The sequence below is a fragment of the Lacerta agilis genome, chromosome 8 (assembly GCF_009819535.1).
Source record: "Lacerta agilis isolate rLacAgi1 chromosome 8, rLacAgi1.pri, whole genome shotgun sequence".
Taxonomy (NCBI): Eukaryota; Metazoa; Chordata; class Lepidosauria; order Squamata; family Lacertidae; genus Lacerta; species Lacerta agilis.
This window is the reverse complement of record NC_046319.1, coordinates 71,060,694-71,075,496: the sequence shown is the minus strand read 5'-3', so window position 1 is coordinate 71,075,496 and position 14,803 is coordinate 71,060,694. Positions and strand designations below refer to the sequence as shown.

At 49.8% G+C, this 14,803-nt stretch overlaps 1 protein-coding gene across 1 annotated transcript; it reads right to left on the bottom strand.

Annotated features, from left to right (window-relative positions):
* Positions 1–4,057: 4,057 nt before the first annotated feature.
* On the bottom strand, positions 4,058–13,474 carry LOC117052014 (sialic acid-binding Ig-like lectin 5). The gene is made up of 7 exons (XM_033158741.1): positions 13,435–13,474; positions 12,121–12,534; positions 8,063–8,191; positions 6,682–6,933; positions 5,702–6,010; positions 4,496–4,544; positions 4,058–4,297 (listed from the first exon to the last, which is right to left on the bottom strand). Exons 1-7 carry the CDS (start codon positions 13,472–13,474, stop codon positions 4,198–4,200), a joined length of 1,293 nt encoding a protein of 430 aa, XP_033014632.1. The 3' UTR covers positions 4,058–4,197.
* Positions 13,475–14,803: the final 1,329 nt, after the last annotated feature.

The window sequence follows — 14,803 nt, the reverse complement described above, 5'->3', positions numbered from 1 at the left end:
GCACCGAGAGCCGTACTGGAGGCATCAGTCTCCACCACGAAGGGACGAGAGGGATCAGGATGCTGTAAAATCGGCGCCCTCTGGAAACAGGCTTTCAACCCCTGAAATGCCACTTCAGCCTCCTCATCCCAGGAGAAGGGCGTCTTGGGGCGCAGCAGTCGGGTTAATGGGGTGGTGCGATGAGCATAATCTGCAATGAAGGTCCGGTAATAGTTGGCGAACCCTAGGAACCGCTGTAAGTCCTTGCGGTTCCGGGGCGCTGCCCACTCTCGAACCGCAGCCACCTTCCCAGGGTCCATCTGCACCCCGTCAGGGGAGAGTCGGTGTCCAAGGAAGTCCACTGACCGCTGGTGGAACTCGCACTTGCTGAGCTTGGCATACAGGCGGTGCTCCCGCAAGCGCTGCAACACGGACCGAACATGACTCTCGTGACGGGCTGGGTCACGGGAATAAATCAGAATATCATCTAGGTACACCACCACGTATTTGTCCAGCAAGTCCTGGAACACGTGGTTGATGTACCGTTGAAACACGGCGGGCGCGTTGCATAATCCGAACGGCATAACCAGGTATTCAAACTGCCCATACCGGGTCCCGAATGCCGTCTTCCACTCGTCCCCGGCACGGATCCGAATCAAGTTGTAGGCCCCTCGGAGGTCCAGTTTGGTGAACATCTGCGCCCCCTGCACCCGCTCCAGCAATTCTCCAATAAGGGGCAAGGGGTACCGGTCTGGGATGGTGATCTTATTCAGGGCCCGGTAGTCATGGCAGAGGCGAAGCTCCCCACACTTCTTCTTAACGAAGAGTACAGGAGCGGCAGTGGGTGAGGTAGAGGGCTTAATGAACCCGCGTTCCAGGTTCTTGCGAAGGAAGTCCTGCAAGGCTTCACGCTCTGGCTCCGAAAGAGAATATAGGCGGCTCACAGGCAGGGGCGCCCCAGGCTGGAGGTCTATGCCGCAGTCGAAGGACCGATGAGGCGGCAACTGGTCTGCTCCCTGTTCCTCGAACACGTCTAAATAGTCCTGGTACACGGCAGGGAGCGTTGACACAGCCTGCCCCATGGGGGCAGCTGCTACTAACTCGGACTGAGCATGGGAACCCGGGTCTGGGAAGCGTACAGTCCGATTGACCCAGTCGATCTGAACATTGTGCGACTCCAGCCAGTCCATCCCAAGCACCAGGGGAAACCGGGGCATGGTGGCAATGTCCAGGGTTCGTACCTCCCGGTGCTGCTGGTAGCACAGGACCAAGGGCTGGGTCTCCTGAGTAACCGCGCCCGAGCGTAGGAGCCGTCCGTCAATTGCCTCCACCTGTACTGGTTCCGGCTTGTTCTGAAGCGGCACCTGATGCTGAGTGGCGAAGGCAGAGTCCATATAGGAGCGGGTTGCCCCCGAATCCACCAGAGCGTGGGTGAGAATCCAGGGCCCACCGGGGGGGTATAGACGCACCGGTATCATGAGGTGTTGCAATTCCACTGGTGAGGGCCCATCATGCGATGCTTGGGGCCCCAGGTAGCCTGGGCCATCGGCTACTGGGGTTGGTTGTGTCACCTGCGGCTGGCGTTTCTCAGGGCAGGTTCGGGCGTAGTGTCCACTCCCACCGCAGTAGAGACACAGGTTCCCCTCCCGACGCCGAGTCTTTTCCGAGGGGGAGAGGCGAGGCCGCGCTGCCCCGAGCTGCATCGGCTCCTCCAATGACTCAGCTCTGGCCACGGAACTGCAGGGAAGCACCGGCGCTGGGAGCCCGGAGTGCCGGCGGCCCCGGGCCTGGCGACGGTCCTCCAACCGATCATCTATCTGCAGACTCCGTTGGATGAGGGCATCCAGTGTGGCAGGGCGATCCAACGTGGCCAGCTGATCCAGTATCTCGTCTGAAAGTCCCTCGAGATACTGGTCCCGCAGTGCAGAGTCGTTCCAGGTCAAGTCCTGCGCCAGCAGCCGAAATTCCGTGGCGTAGGTGGCCACTGTGGACTTGCCCTGTTTCAACCGCCGAATTGCCCGATTGGCTTGACTCCCCATCTGAGGGTTGGCGAATGCGGTTTCCAGATGATTACAAAACCCCGTATAGTCTGTCAGCAAGGGGGAGTCTTGCCGGAGCAGCGGCAACGCCCACTTGGCCGCCTGGTCCTTCAGCAAGCTGATCAGGAAGTGCACCTTGGTGCGGTCGTCGGGGAAATCCCGAGCTCGCCCCTGAATATGCAGCTTGGCCTGGGCGAGAAACATGGGAAAGCTGGCTGGGGACCCATCAAATTTCTCTGGCAGGGCCACTGGGTACTTGCCAGGAGCTGGGGCGGCGGCCCCAGGGGCTGGTAAGGCCTCCAAACGCTGCTGAAGCGCCGTAACCGCATTGCTTAGCTGCTGCACGGTGTGGGTCAAGGCCTGGTTCTCCTGGGCCAATGCCACCAGCGCAGCCGCCTGGTCAGCCATGGCTACTAGTTCCTCCCGAACGCACCCCAGCGAAGGGGGAGTGCGGGTGTGGCGTGAGCAAACTGTGCTGGCCCCAAGGGTTTGTCCATGAAGCGAGGTCCAGGTCCAGTCCTGGGTCTAGGGGTCCAAAGGAGGTCAGTCCGGCAGGGAGCGAGGCAGGGAGCAGGTCAAGGTCCAAGGCAGGTTCAGGCACAAGGTTGCAGGTTGAGCACACGCTTGCAACTAAGTTGCTCACGCAACTTGGGCTGTGTCTGGCTGGCTTTTATCTGGCCCTATGCTTAGGGCCGCCCCGATCCTCTGGAGACTCGCCTCTCCTCCGGGCCTGGAGGCGAGCACTCCTCCTGCAGACACTTAACTCCCTTCGCCTCTCTGCCCTGAGCCTCTGTAGCTCAGGAGAGGCTGGTGGGTTACTGGACCCAAGGGATGCCTCAGCTTCCTCTGAAGAGGCTGGGAGTGGAGCACCTGCAGGCAATGGGTCCTCCCTCCCATCAGGAGCCAGAGCAGACTCTGCTGATGCCTGCACCTGGGGATCCAGCACAGGTGGGGATCCTTCAGGGTCAAGCCCTGGCCCCGGCTCAGCTGGTTCTGGAGGCGGGGAATCCTGTGCAGGCTGGGATCCCTCAGGTTCAGCATCAGAGTCTGACTCCCAGGCCATCACAGCGAGCTCTGGCTGCGAGCCCACTTAAGTGCAGTGGGCACGCCCTAGCCGGCTGCACCGGTTGGTCAGCCAGCTGGGCACCGCACCCAGAGCTCACCCAATAGCACCAGGGGATGCAAGCATCCCCTGTGCACGTGGAGGGCTCGTGCTAACTGCAACCCCCACCTCCTTTCTAAGGGCGGAAGGGGCTATGTGGAAATATGTAGAAATGCCAACTTAAAGAATACAGAATCCATCAGGAGCCAAACTAGAAATTCTAGAATAGGCATTAAGGGACCTTATCCCATTTGAATCATTCTTGGGGGGTCTTCAGTCTCAGCTAGCATGTAATCCTACATCTGCCGTAGACCATCAGCTGTGCAATAAAGTGCGGCAAATAACACTTATGGAAAAGCTGTACAATAAAGTGTGGCAAATAGCACTAATGGAAAAACAGACAAATAAAATAAAATTGGCAAGAAGTTTGAAGCATAAATACGCTTTTGCAAGATTGGTACAGCTTTATTGTCTACATGTCTAAAAATGAAAACAGGATTGCCATCACATAATAAAACATTTTGGTTAGCATTAACTGCACACCGCCTTCCATACATATGTTTGTCAGCGACAGGAAGCTATTATGTTATTTGGATGTTATTTTTGATGTATTGCCTGAACTCCATTGTCCAGGCTAGGGTGGGATATTTTATTTTATGTGTGAATGATGTTGGTAGTATGTTGCAATAAATTAATGAAATCTATCAAAATAAAGATAAAAAACAATATGGTGCCCACTACATTGATTGCACAACAAATGCACAGCCAGAATACTGTAAACACTTTTCTTAGAAGAAGAAGAAATCATCCATCTTATGTTCGTGTATGAAATAGCAGTGATAATCATAGAATCATAGAATCATAGAGTTGGAAGAGACCACAAGGGCCATCCAGTCCAACCCCCTGCCAAGCAGGAAACACCATCAAAGCATAATAATCCATGCTCTTCCTCTTTCATTTGAAATAAACTTATGGATGCTCTTTCATTGCCTGGACCAATGACACCTGGGAGTGCACAGCGATATTGTGATGCTGTCCCTCCACTGAGCAAAGGAACAGCAGGAGATCCAGTCACCATCATTCTTTTTGCTTCCTTCTGCCCTCTTGGGTCAATGGAGCCTTCCTCCGGTTCGAATACCAAAAGGCCAAGAAAAAGAACATGAAACAAAACAAGACCCTAAAAGCAGATGGTGACATAAGAGAGCCATTAGCCAAAAGAGGGGAAGAGGAAACACCTTAGGCTTGAGATCAACAAAGGCTAAGGGGGATTTGGGTGGGCTCATTGCTATCATTACTTCACACAGGTGACCCCCACATTTCAGCCAATCTGTCTCACAGGGCAGATACAAAAATCAGAAGAAGGAAGATTACTTACTTCATCAGGATGAGGCCTACCACCAAGGGAACAATCAACTCGGAAGAAGCTGAAAAGAGGCAAAAATAAAAGTCAATGTGAACAAAGCAGAACCGGCCCACAATAAAGCAAGAGACGGAAAACAGGAGACAAGATTATTTCACACAGGGATGACTAATCTGTTTCTCTCCAGATGCTGCTGGACTATAGCTCCCATCTTTCCTGACCATTGAGCCATGCTGGCAGGAACTGTTGAGAGTTGGAATCCAACAATATTGGGAAAGTCATGGATGTGTTGCCTGGTGATATTTTCCATGAAAAATCAGAAACTTGACAGCTGCCAAGGCCATGGAGCCTTCCACCACCACCCCAACTCAATGCTGCTGAGGAGCAATGCCAGCCATCTGTGGCCACTTTCTTTTTTCTAAGTAGAAGTAAGGCTCTAGAGCTCCTGGTGCTCTTTTGGCAGTGGTGCCCATTTGGACTGGCTGGGAGGGAGGGAGGGAGACCACTAAAAACAGCTGGAATCAGAGAGTGGTAGAGCCAGTTATAGTCCTATCCTCCTCCCCGCTGAGTTCTGTAAGGGTGAAATGGAGACTAAGGAGGAGAAAGCTGGCAGTCTGGGCCACCGCCATGTAAGTAAGAAGGCTGCCAATTGGGACTGTCTGAGGGCAGATTGGGGTAGGTGGGGCAATGCCCCATTTGCCCCAACAGACCAGCCTGCACAATCTGCTGGGAACGCAGGGTCAGCAATGACTGTCCAAGAGAGGGTGGCTCTCCCTCATCCCAGGGTGTATCTACACACAGGGGGAAAATGCTATAAGTAAGTCATAAATTAAATCATTATAACAAAAGAAAAAATCTCTATGTAAAATCACTCTAGAGTTTAGTGCTCTCCAGCACCATCAGGTGTTGCATATTTATAGCACATTTAAAATGCTGGGTTGTTTTTTTTTTTTACTAATGTAGCTGAGTCCCCAGTGTACAGACAGACAGAGCAAGATTTAAAAGCATTTTACAACAAAACATTGCAATGCTGTGATTGAAATCCAGGCTGTGTGTCTTCTACCCCTGCTTGGATCCAGATTTCCCCCAACCCCACATCACTATTCTGTTCCTATCACTATTGCAGACATTGCTGCATTTTTTGAAAAAGGCAACAGAGGGGATTTTCTAACATCGGCAGGGCTGTAAAAGTCAGGATTTCTCAGTCTGGTGGAGTCTCACCTGTTTTCAAGGAACTAAGGTGGAATTGCATTGTGTAGACTCCCAGAGAATTGTTCCCAAGACAGATGATGCTGAGGTTGCCATCCGGACTACCTGTCCAAATTAGGGAGCTGGTGACCTCATTCTTCTGGACTGAGGAAGAGACTTTCAGGTTTGCCGTGCTGCTGTTATCAGCAACAGTCATCCCATCCAGTTGCCAATGGATCTGAGGTGGAGGCTTGGAGTGCAGGGAACAGTTGCAGAGGATGCCATTGTCCTTACGCCAACAGGTAGTGTTTTTCTGGGGTTTTTTGCTGAGCTTGGGGGCATCTGCAGAAAACCAAGTAGTGCATCCTGAAACTAACTTCTTAGAAAACTTCTGCAAATATGTAAGCTCATGTGAGGAGACCGAGGCATTACAGGGTCAACAGCTCACAGGATGTTACCGTTCTGTCACTGGGGGGTGTCTGCCCGCATAAGGCACTTTCCTTTGTTCTGCTTTACCTTCTGTTTTAACTGACAAGGGAGAGGTCATGAGTTTGCCTTCTCCAGGCTAGTTTGTTGTTTTATGCCGCTGTGCAATAAAAGCTTCATAGATTAGCAGAAGCTGTGCACTGTTGATTTATGTGACTGCTGAAATTCCGACACCGACGAGCGGAAAGCTAAGAGCGCAGAGGAAGCCTGCCGGACACCATTGCTGTTGGTTACCACCCCGTAACTCAACAGCTCATCATGGGGTTCCTGAACTTGTGATGAAGCTGCTGAAAGCTGCATCACACACTGCCAGGCTGACAAACTGTGCAATGCAGCCAACAGCCATGTACATTTGCAGAGGTCCCCTTAGTGGATCTCAGCATGACTGTGAAACAATATTATTATCAAGTGATGGAAAAACTAAGTAGGGAAGCTTGCTGGTATTAGTTGCAGGTCAAGTCATTTAGCATACAATGGAGTTTCCCAGGTTAATGTCCCCAAGGAACTTCACGTTCCCCATCTCTTACACTGCACAATCACTGAAAGATTCTTCCTGACTGAGCCATGTGGATTCTCTGCCTGACATCCATACATCCCAGCATCCTCTGATTTAATGTTGGACAGTTGAAGAGTATCTTTACTGCCATGAATATGGTTGTTTTGAGTCTTGGTGTTCTTCATCCATGTCACGGAGGGAATAGGTTTGCCCTGAGCTTCACAAAGCAGGCTGAAGGTGTCACCTTCTCGGACCACCAGCGTTTCTTCATGCATGGAAAAATCTGTAAGAGAAATACAATTAGATCACAATAGGTCCTGGGATGCCTGATGCTAGGGAATCCTCACTCGATGCTGAGATGTCTATTTTGAAGAAGGATGGATGACACCAGGTCTGCAGAAGTAGGGATTCAAATCTTTACAATGATTATTAATTATAATTGGTTGGAGACAGCTTTGGGCCATAGTTTTGCAAAAAGAGAGATAAATCCCCTCATTTCTCTGCAAGTTCAACTGGCAAGACAAAAAATAATAATATCTCCAGTTTTGCCTTCCACAGGGAAGACTTGGGCCCATTTCTTTTCCTTATCGTTCCACTTTAATACACCACTTAATGCCAACATAGGATTCTAAATGGCTTACAAAGTACAAAAACCAGTTATACAGACATTAAAATATAAACAGCCACAATTGAAATATGCAATAGAACAGTCCCATTAAACAGAAAACCCACAGCAATTAAAAGAGGAGACGCAGGTCAAGAGCCTGAAGGGTGCTAAGGTGGGGAGTGAATTTTGGTTCAGGTGCAAGGATGTGTGCCTGGCATGGCATGGTATGGCTGCTGGAAAGACCCAGTGAGCCCAGCTCCTCCCTGTTACCATCCAGTTTGTCTTCAACTCCCCTCCCCCACCATCCTGGTCTCTGCCCCAACTCCCAGCCATCTCCAAAACCCTTCCTCCTAAACAATCCCCACTCTGAGATCCCTAAGCAGCTATTGGCTGCCCAGCAGAGCTCAGTGAGGATGGGAAAAACACTTAAGAGTTTTGTATCTCACCAGGGTGTCCAGGCCTTGTGATTCTGATGTCCTGAGGTGGGTCTGAAACATAAGAAAACAGTGAGGGAAACTTGAAGGGAAGGTGCAGGGAGTAAATTACTGTAGCTTGCATAGGGTAGAAAGAACTGTTGGCCGTTCATGGGAGGGGGAAGCAGTAGTGAGCTATGGGAGCTACTCACAGACCACTTCAAGATGGATTGTATTCTCAACTGTTTTCCCAACTGCAGGGTATCTGACACTGCAAGTGAGGGCTCTGCCTTGAACCTGCAGAGAGGGTGTGAAGGTGAAGCCAGAAGCAAAGGTCCAGCTCCCATTGCTGTGCTGATGGTTCTGTGCAGTTATTGTACTTGACCTAGTACTCCATGAAATCTGAGGCTGGCTCCGTGATTCTTTCCATGGGCAGGTCCCTGGCGCCTGGCAGATGAGGGTGACGCTCTTCCCCAAAACCACCTCTGGGGAGTTCAGGATCTTTGGCTTCTCTGTCAGCTCTGAGAAAACAAAAGTCCCCAGGATGGTATCAGAAGAAAATTCACAAACCAAAGTATCTAGGGAACAGAATACAGGAGTCCTGAATTATGGATGGTCACGCACACTACTTTACCCCCCCCCCCATTGCGGCAAATATTGCCATTCCTTTGTTTGTCCTTTAACGATAATTATATGTATCTCCCTTGGTAGCCTAATTTCCCATGCAATGTCCTGCTTTCTCTACCAGTGTTGGTCAATGTTTCTGCTCATTGTGGACTCAACTTGGAGAGGGAGAAATCTCAATGGCTGCCACTATGCTGCTGAACATGGTGTTTGATACTTCAGGATCCTGCAATTGGAGGACAAAGCCAGATGTGATTTGGGAGAAACAGGAAGGAAAGAGGGGAGAAATGACAACTTGAATGTAGCAGCCATAGGAGGGATTTGTCTTTCATCAAAAGAGGGGCACAGGCTGAGGAGGGGTCACCTTACCCTTGAACTATTTTTTTCTGAAGCAAATGGACACCACCCAGACTGCTCACTTGCATACAGGGGAATAGGAACCAGGTCTGCATATCTTTTGCCGTGGGATGGGGAGCTTGGGGAGGACACTTTCTAAGGGTTTGTTGTTGTTCAGTTGTGTCTGACTCTTCGAGACCCCATGGACCAGAGCACGCCAGGCACCCCTATCCTCCACTGCCTCCCGCAGTTTGGCCATGGATCACTGCCTTGTCGTGGCGATGGGGCTTGAATAACTCAGGGAAGCTATGAGCTATGCCATGCAGGGCCACCCAAGATGGACAGGTCATAGCGGAGAGTTTAGACTAATTGTGATCCACATGGAGAAGGAACTGGCAAGCCACTCCAGTATCCCTGCCAAGAAAACTCCATGGACAAAGACAACAGGTATATAAAAGGGCTCAGTTATACTGTTGCAAATAAAACATTTCAAATGTGTTGCAAAGTGCAATATACAAATGTGACACTAGATGGCGATGGTGACCCATGGAAAATTCAGTACCTTTTTCAAAACTTTTTTTAAAAAGCATTTCCTCAGGTTTTTTTTAATATGTGTGTAGATTCCACCTAGGAAACATGGAAACAAATCCAGAACTCCCCTGGCCACACTCCCCCGCCCTCTCCATGCACACACCTTCTTCCAGAAATGGGTTGTTGAACTGCAATAATATGTCCAGCTTGCCTGGATGGAAAGAGGTGGATGACCATGTAGAAACAGCGGACATTTACCTGAATGCCATGTAGCTGACACAAGCCTGGCTTGCATATCACATTAACCCTAGCTGAACTATTGTTTGAAGGCGAATGCACAATGTGTTGGTGCAGGGGACCCAAATCAAAGGTGTTTTGCTCCAGGAGCTAAGCCATGGTTTGGCAGAATGTGAATCTAAACCAGTGGTTCCCAATTAGCTAATTACTAAGCACCCCCTATATTTTAAAAGCCAAGCCACAGATGCCCTACTTTTGAACATTTTGATAGCTCTATGGTAGTTACCTCTGCAAAGCAATTTTTTGAACAAAATGTGGTGTAGCCTCTAATAAGCAAAGGATTTCAGGTATACTAAAAAAACAGTCTAGGGCTGAGAGATATCTGGTTTTCAACATCATGATATATCAGCAGCTAAACATCACAATGTTCTGATATATCACAATTTCTGAAATTGGAGATTGGGCATGGGGATGAGGGAAGGAGCAGCCGCAGATACTGGATGGCTGGGGGGAGGAGAGGAAGCAGAATCACGCCCATGGTATCAGGGGCTGCTCTTCCTCGTGCGAGGAGTGATATACTGCTGGTTGAGAACCGTAACAATAAATCTATCTATCCGCTACGTATTGCTGGGTCAAAATTGTTATCGCGGTGTGATTTCAAAACCAATTTTAACCAATATATTGAAAAATTGCAGAGTGCTAAAACAGACCATAAAATTTGTGATATTACAATGCAAAAATGACAAAAAAATTAGTTGGGGGGAAGGCAAGGGATGGGGCCGCGGAGCCCCTGTGTGTATTCCACAGACCCCTAATTGGGAACCACTGGTCTAAACTCAGGTTCATGATTTGTTTCTCTCCAATAGAAACCATGATCTGTAGAATAGGCTTGCTTTTTAGCTTACTGCTCATGGTTTGTTTGGGGCTCAAACATTAAGCTGAGGCTTAATCTCCTGTACAACCGCCTGCCCCACACCAGCAAGGGGGTTCTCCACCTCCATGCTTAGCCAAATCAAGGCTTAGCTCTGTGCAGAACAGCAGCAGGAGAAACAGGGGAGGAGCAAAGTGCCCCTCATTTTAGCCCTATGCCTCAACCCACTGTGCACTCACCTTCAAACCAGTCAACTATGGAAAAGTGACCTGGTTTGAGGCCTGGACAAAGATAAGACACACACCTGTTGCTCTGCCCACATTTGCTTGTGACAGAGGCGTAGCAAGGTCAGGTGGTGCCCGGTGCGGAATTTTTTTTGTCAACCCTCCCCCACAAACATTAAAATTATTAAAAGAAGGAAAAATAAGATACTTACAGTTGCAAGTGCTATTTTCTGGTTTATTTACTTTACATTGTGAGCATAAATACTTAAAATGTTTTCCCCCTAACTTTGTTCTCACATCCCACCTCTCCTCCTGTGTGTTCCAGGGTTTGGGTCCTGAGTTGAGGGAGCTTTTGCTTCTCTCCTTCTCTCACCCCTCTGCTTGTTTGCTCGCCTGCCTCCTTCCCATACTCTCCCTGCCCGCCCTCCTGCCTCCTCCAGCAGCCCAGGAGTGCGGGGCAACAGCATGCCACCCGCCCGCGACTCCCAAGCCTCCCCCGAGCTGTCAAAATGAAGGGAGGAGGGGGAAGGCCGCCGGCAAAGCGGTGCAGCTCCCCCCTTCCCCTGACGGCTCAGGGCAGGCTTGGGAGTCGCAGGCGGGCAGCTCACCGAATGTCGTCCCCCCGCGATGTCTTCTGGGGTGCTCCACCCCCACCGCACCTCCCTTCCTACTCCTATGGCTTGAGGCTTCTGGCCCTGGCCACCTGGAAGGTTTCCCCTAGATGAATGAGGCCCATGAACAGAAGAAATGTCCCCCACCCAATGCACCCTCTGGTCCTAGAATTCAGGATGCAGTGGATGAGGGCAGCGTTCCAGATCTGCACTGAGGCTGATTTCAAAATTGGCAAGAGAATACTTCTCTGCTTCTCCTGCCACTGAGAAAGCTGTGGAGGGATGCTGGGGGAAGAAGAAGAAGCAGGTGGTGGGATGGCGGCTGGAAGTGAAGGAGAAGATGCCTCCTGTTTCCTGTTTCTCCAGATTGTCAGCATAGAATCCATGAGAGATTTCTTCCCTCTAGTGAGCTGTGTAAAGTACCATATTTTCCCATGTATAACACGCCCCCTATTTGGGGAGACTCCAAATGGAGAAAATTGGGGGGGGGAGAGATTGCCCAGAATTGTGGAGCTTTTTGGGGGGGGGGATTGCCCAGAGTTCACCTGTCTGGGTTACAAAACCATTATCACGTATGGCCAATCCCATCATCACCACCAGCAGCAGCCAATCGCCCAGCCAATAGTCACAGCGACAGCCAATTGACGCCAGACCTGGCCGCAGCCACCAATCACCCACCCAAACACCACTTACTATTTCCAGCTCAAGGCAGGAACCAATCCCCCGTCCACCCAATGCACTATCTGTGTATAAGACAACCCAAAAATTTTAACATAATTTTATAATAACAAAACCTCATCTTATACACGGAAAAGTACAGTATTCAGACATTTTGGCATTACAATAATGGAGAGGAACAGGAAGCACGGAGCCCTTGTACCCCCTGTCCCTTTCACATCAGCATAATGTCCAGAGGTTTAGGCATATTTGTAGGCAGAGCCTTTCCCCCCTTTACAGCACATAAGAGCACAAAACAAGGAATGAGGAAGCAAATAAAGAAGTAGGAAACTTCTTACCTGTCACAGAAACAACAGGTAAAATATAAGAATCACGATAGCTGAATTTTATCTGTCCTTTCTCAATTCGAAAATAGTACTGCCCTGCATCCTGATTCTGAACATCATTGATCCTAAAGGAACAGTCACCTTCTGCTGGGTTTCCAGTCAACTGGAAACGATTCCCAGCAAATGGGGCAATGCTTTGATCTTTGTCACTACTGGCAACAATACTACCAGTATTTTCATGCCTGGTGTTGCGAATATAGGACTCAACACGATCATTCTTAACCCAGTAGACGTATAATTTCACAGGATACAGATCCTCAGAAGCTGGATAAGTGAAGTTGCAGGGAATGTGAACGCAGAGTCCTCTCTGCACGGTGACAGCCTTTAGCGCTTTAAAGTCGTATCCCGGGAACTGACTCTGCAGACCTGCCAAAGGAAAGAAGGAAGGTGTTCACTGGTTTTTGGGCAGATGCCTAGAGAAGGCCAGTTTTGCAGCTGACCCTCTTGCCAGCGTACTGTACACCTCAGGGAGCATCCTGCACAGTCAGCAGCACCAAAACATCAAGGGTTGTCTGGAGCAGCAGTGCCTGGGGATTATGGTGGGTCTCCAGTCCCAGGACTTCCCACCCACCCACCACAGTAGCTGAACCTCAGGAGGCAGCATGTCCTGGGCTGGTGAAAGAAGCAGGAGGACATTCAGGTGTGAGTGTCTAGCAGGTGCCACACACACTCTCAGTCAGAAGTAGGAAGGTGCTCTCAGAAGCCTGACCAAGGACCCTGAACCCAGGGACATTCCTGTGCTCCTTGGGCCTCACACTGGAGCTCTTCCTGCCATTTGTACTAAATGATAAGAACCCTATGGAGCTCCTGCAGTGAGGAGGGAGACTCTATGAGGAAGGGGAATGTGTGGAGGGTGTCTTGTTCAAGGACCACCCAAAATCTGGACCTGATCAGAAGCTGCCTTATGCTGAGTCCATCCACTGGTCCACCTAGTTTTACTCTGATGGGTGGTGGCTTTCCATGATCCCAGATTGGAACCTCTGTCAGCCCTTTCTGGAGATGCTGGGGGTTGAACCTGTATCTTTTTGCATGCAAGTGGTTGCTGCTGCTGCTGCTTATTTATACCCCACCTTTTTTGCCTGACAGGGAGTCAAAGTGGCTTACAGATAAAAATATAAACAGCTGGGCGGGGGGGGGGGGAAACAGTCACTAAAAAAAACAATCAAACATTGGTAGAATCAATCCACACACACACACACTTGAAACATACATATAAATACAATGAAAACAGCACAGCACCATCCCTTTCATTTAAAAAAAACACACCAGTCAGTTTCCAAAAGGAAGTGCTCTTCCACTGAGCCATGGCCCTTCCCTCTTCGGACACAACACTCAGAAGAGCAATTTTTTTTCTTTTCTGCACACCAGAGATGGATAATATGTGGCCCTTCAAAGGTTGGGGAACTCCAGCTCCCACCATCCCTGAGGGTTGGCCGTGCTGGCTGCAGGTTCCCCAGCCACCATATCTACCTTTGCAGAGAAAGGCAAGAATCAACAGTGTCACCGTGACCATGGATGAGGCTGGGTTCTTCACCCCCCAGGGAAGGTTCATGAGTTGTCTGGTCCTTCTGCCTCTTGGCATCTTTTCTGAACTGGAGGCTTCTTTCTGAGGATGGAGCTCTGGGGCAAAGAAATAAGAGAAGAGGAGCATGAGGCACTAAGTGAGCAGTGCTGGCTGAAGCAGGGAGGGTGCTTGGAACTCATAGATTCTGGAAGAATAAAAATATGCAAGCAGTATTCGCCACAAAGTCTCCCATTCCAATTTGACCATCTGCCATGAATTATGATGCCAGGCTCATAAAGGTCCACTAGCCACAAGCCTCAGTTTTCCTGTTTATAATGCAGGGTAAATTTAGCCAAGCCAAGGGTTTGAAAACCTCAAGCAATGGGGGGGGGGGAAAATGTGGCCCTCCTGTCCTCTGTATCTGGCCCTTGAAATTCTTACTAGGCTACACACCTTTTCACTTCGCATCCTTCTTGAGCATTAGCTTGCCTGGAATGTGCCTCTGGATAGTAAGAATGCCTTTTTGCTTTCCTGGATTGAGGAGAAATGTGCATGGAGTGGTAGTGGCTATAGAAACCTCTGGGGTTTTTTTGCTGTACAAAGGTAAGAATTTCGTCAGTTGCCCCATCCACTTTGATCCTGCCCACTGCTGGCATATGAGCCCAGGAAGTTTGTCCATGAGGGAGTGTGGGAGAGCTGAGGGAGTCTCCATACTGGTACACACACACACAATCACACACCGAGTGGAGCCAGTCACTTTCCACAGGCACCCAGGCAACAATAGAGTCATGCTCCTGAGGTATCTCACACAGGAATGCAAAGGAAGCTTGCACCCTGGTGAGAGGGCCACTGTGGAATCTGAGCTAAGGAGCCAAGTGCATCTGTTTGTGTGTGTTTGTTGGGCGGCAATGAATGGAGAAGAAGGAGAAGACTGAAGAGAAAGAAGGACCCAATTGCCACCCCTCCCTTTGATAGTTCCAAGTTGTTTCCACAGGTGAAATTTCTCATCTCAGGTTGCTATTTGTCACCCTTGTGAGACAAATAGCAGCTTGTGGGGGAGGATGAGCCCTCACTGATGTTGAGAAATGAGACACTGAGAGAAACCAGGGGGAGTGCTCCGGCAGGGAGCTT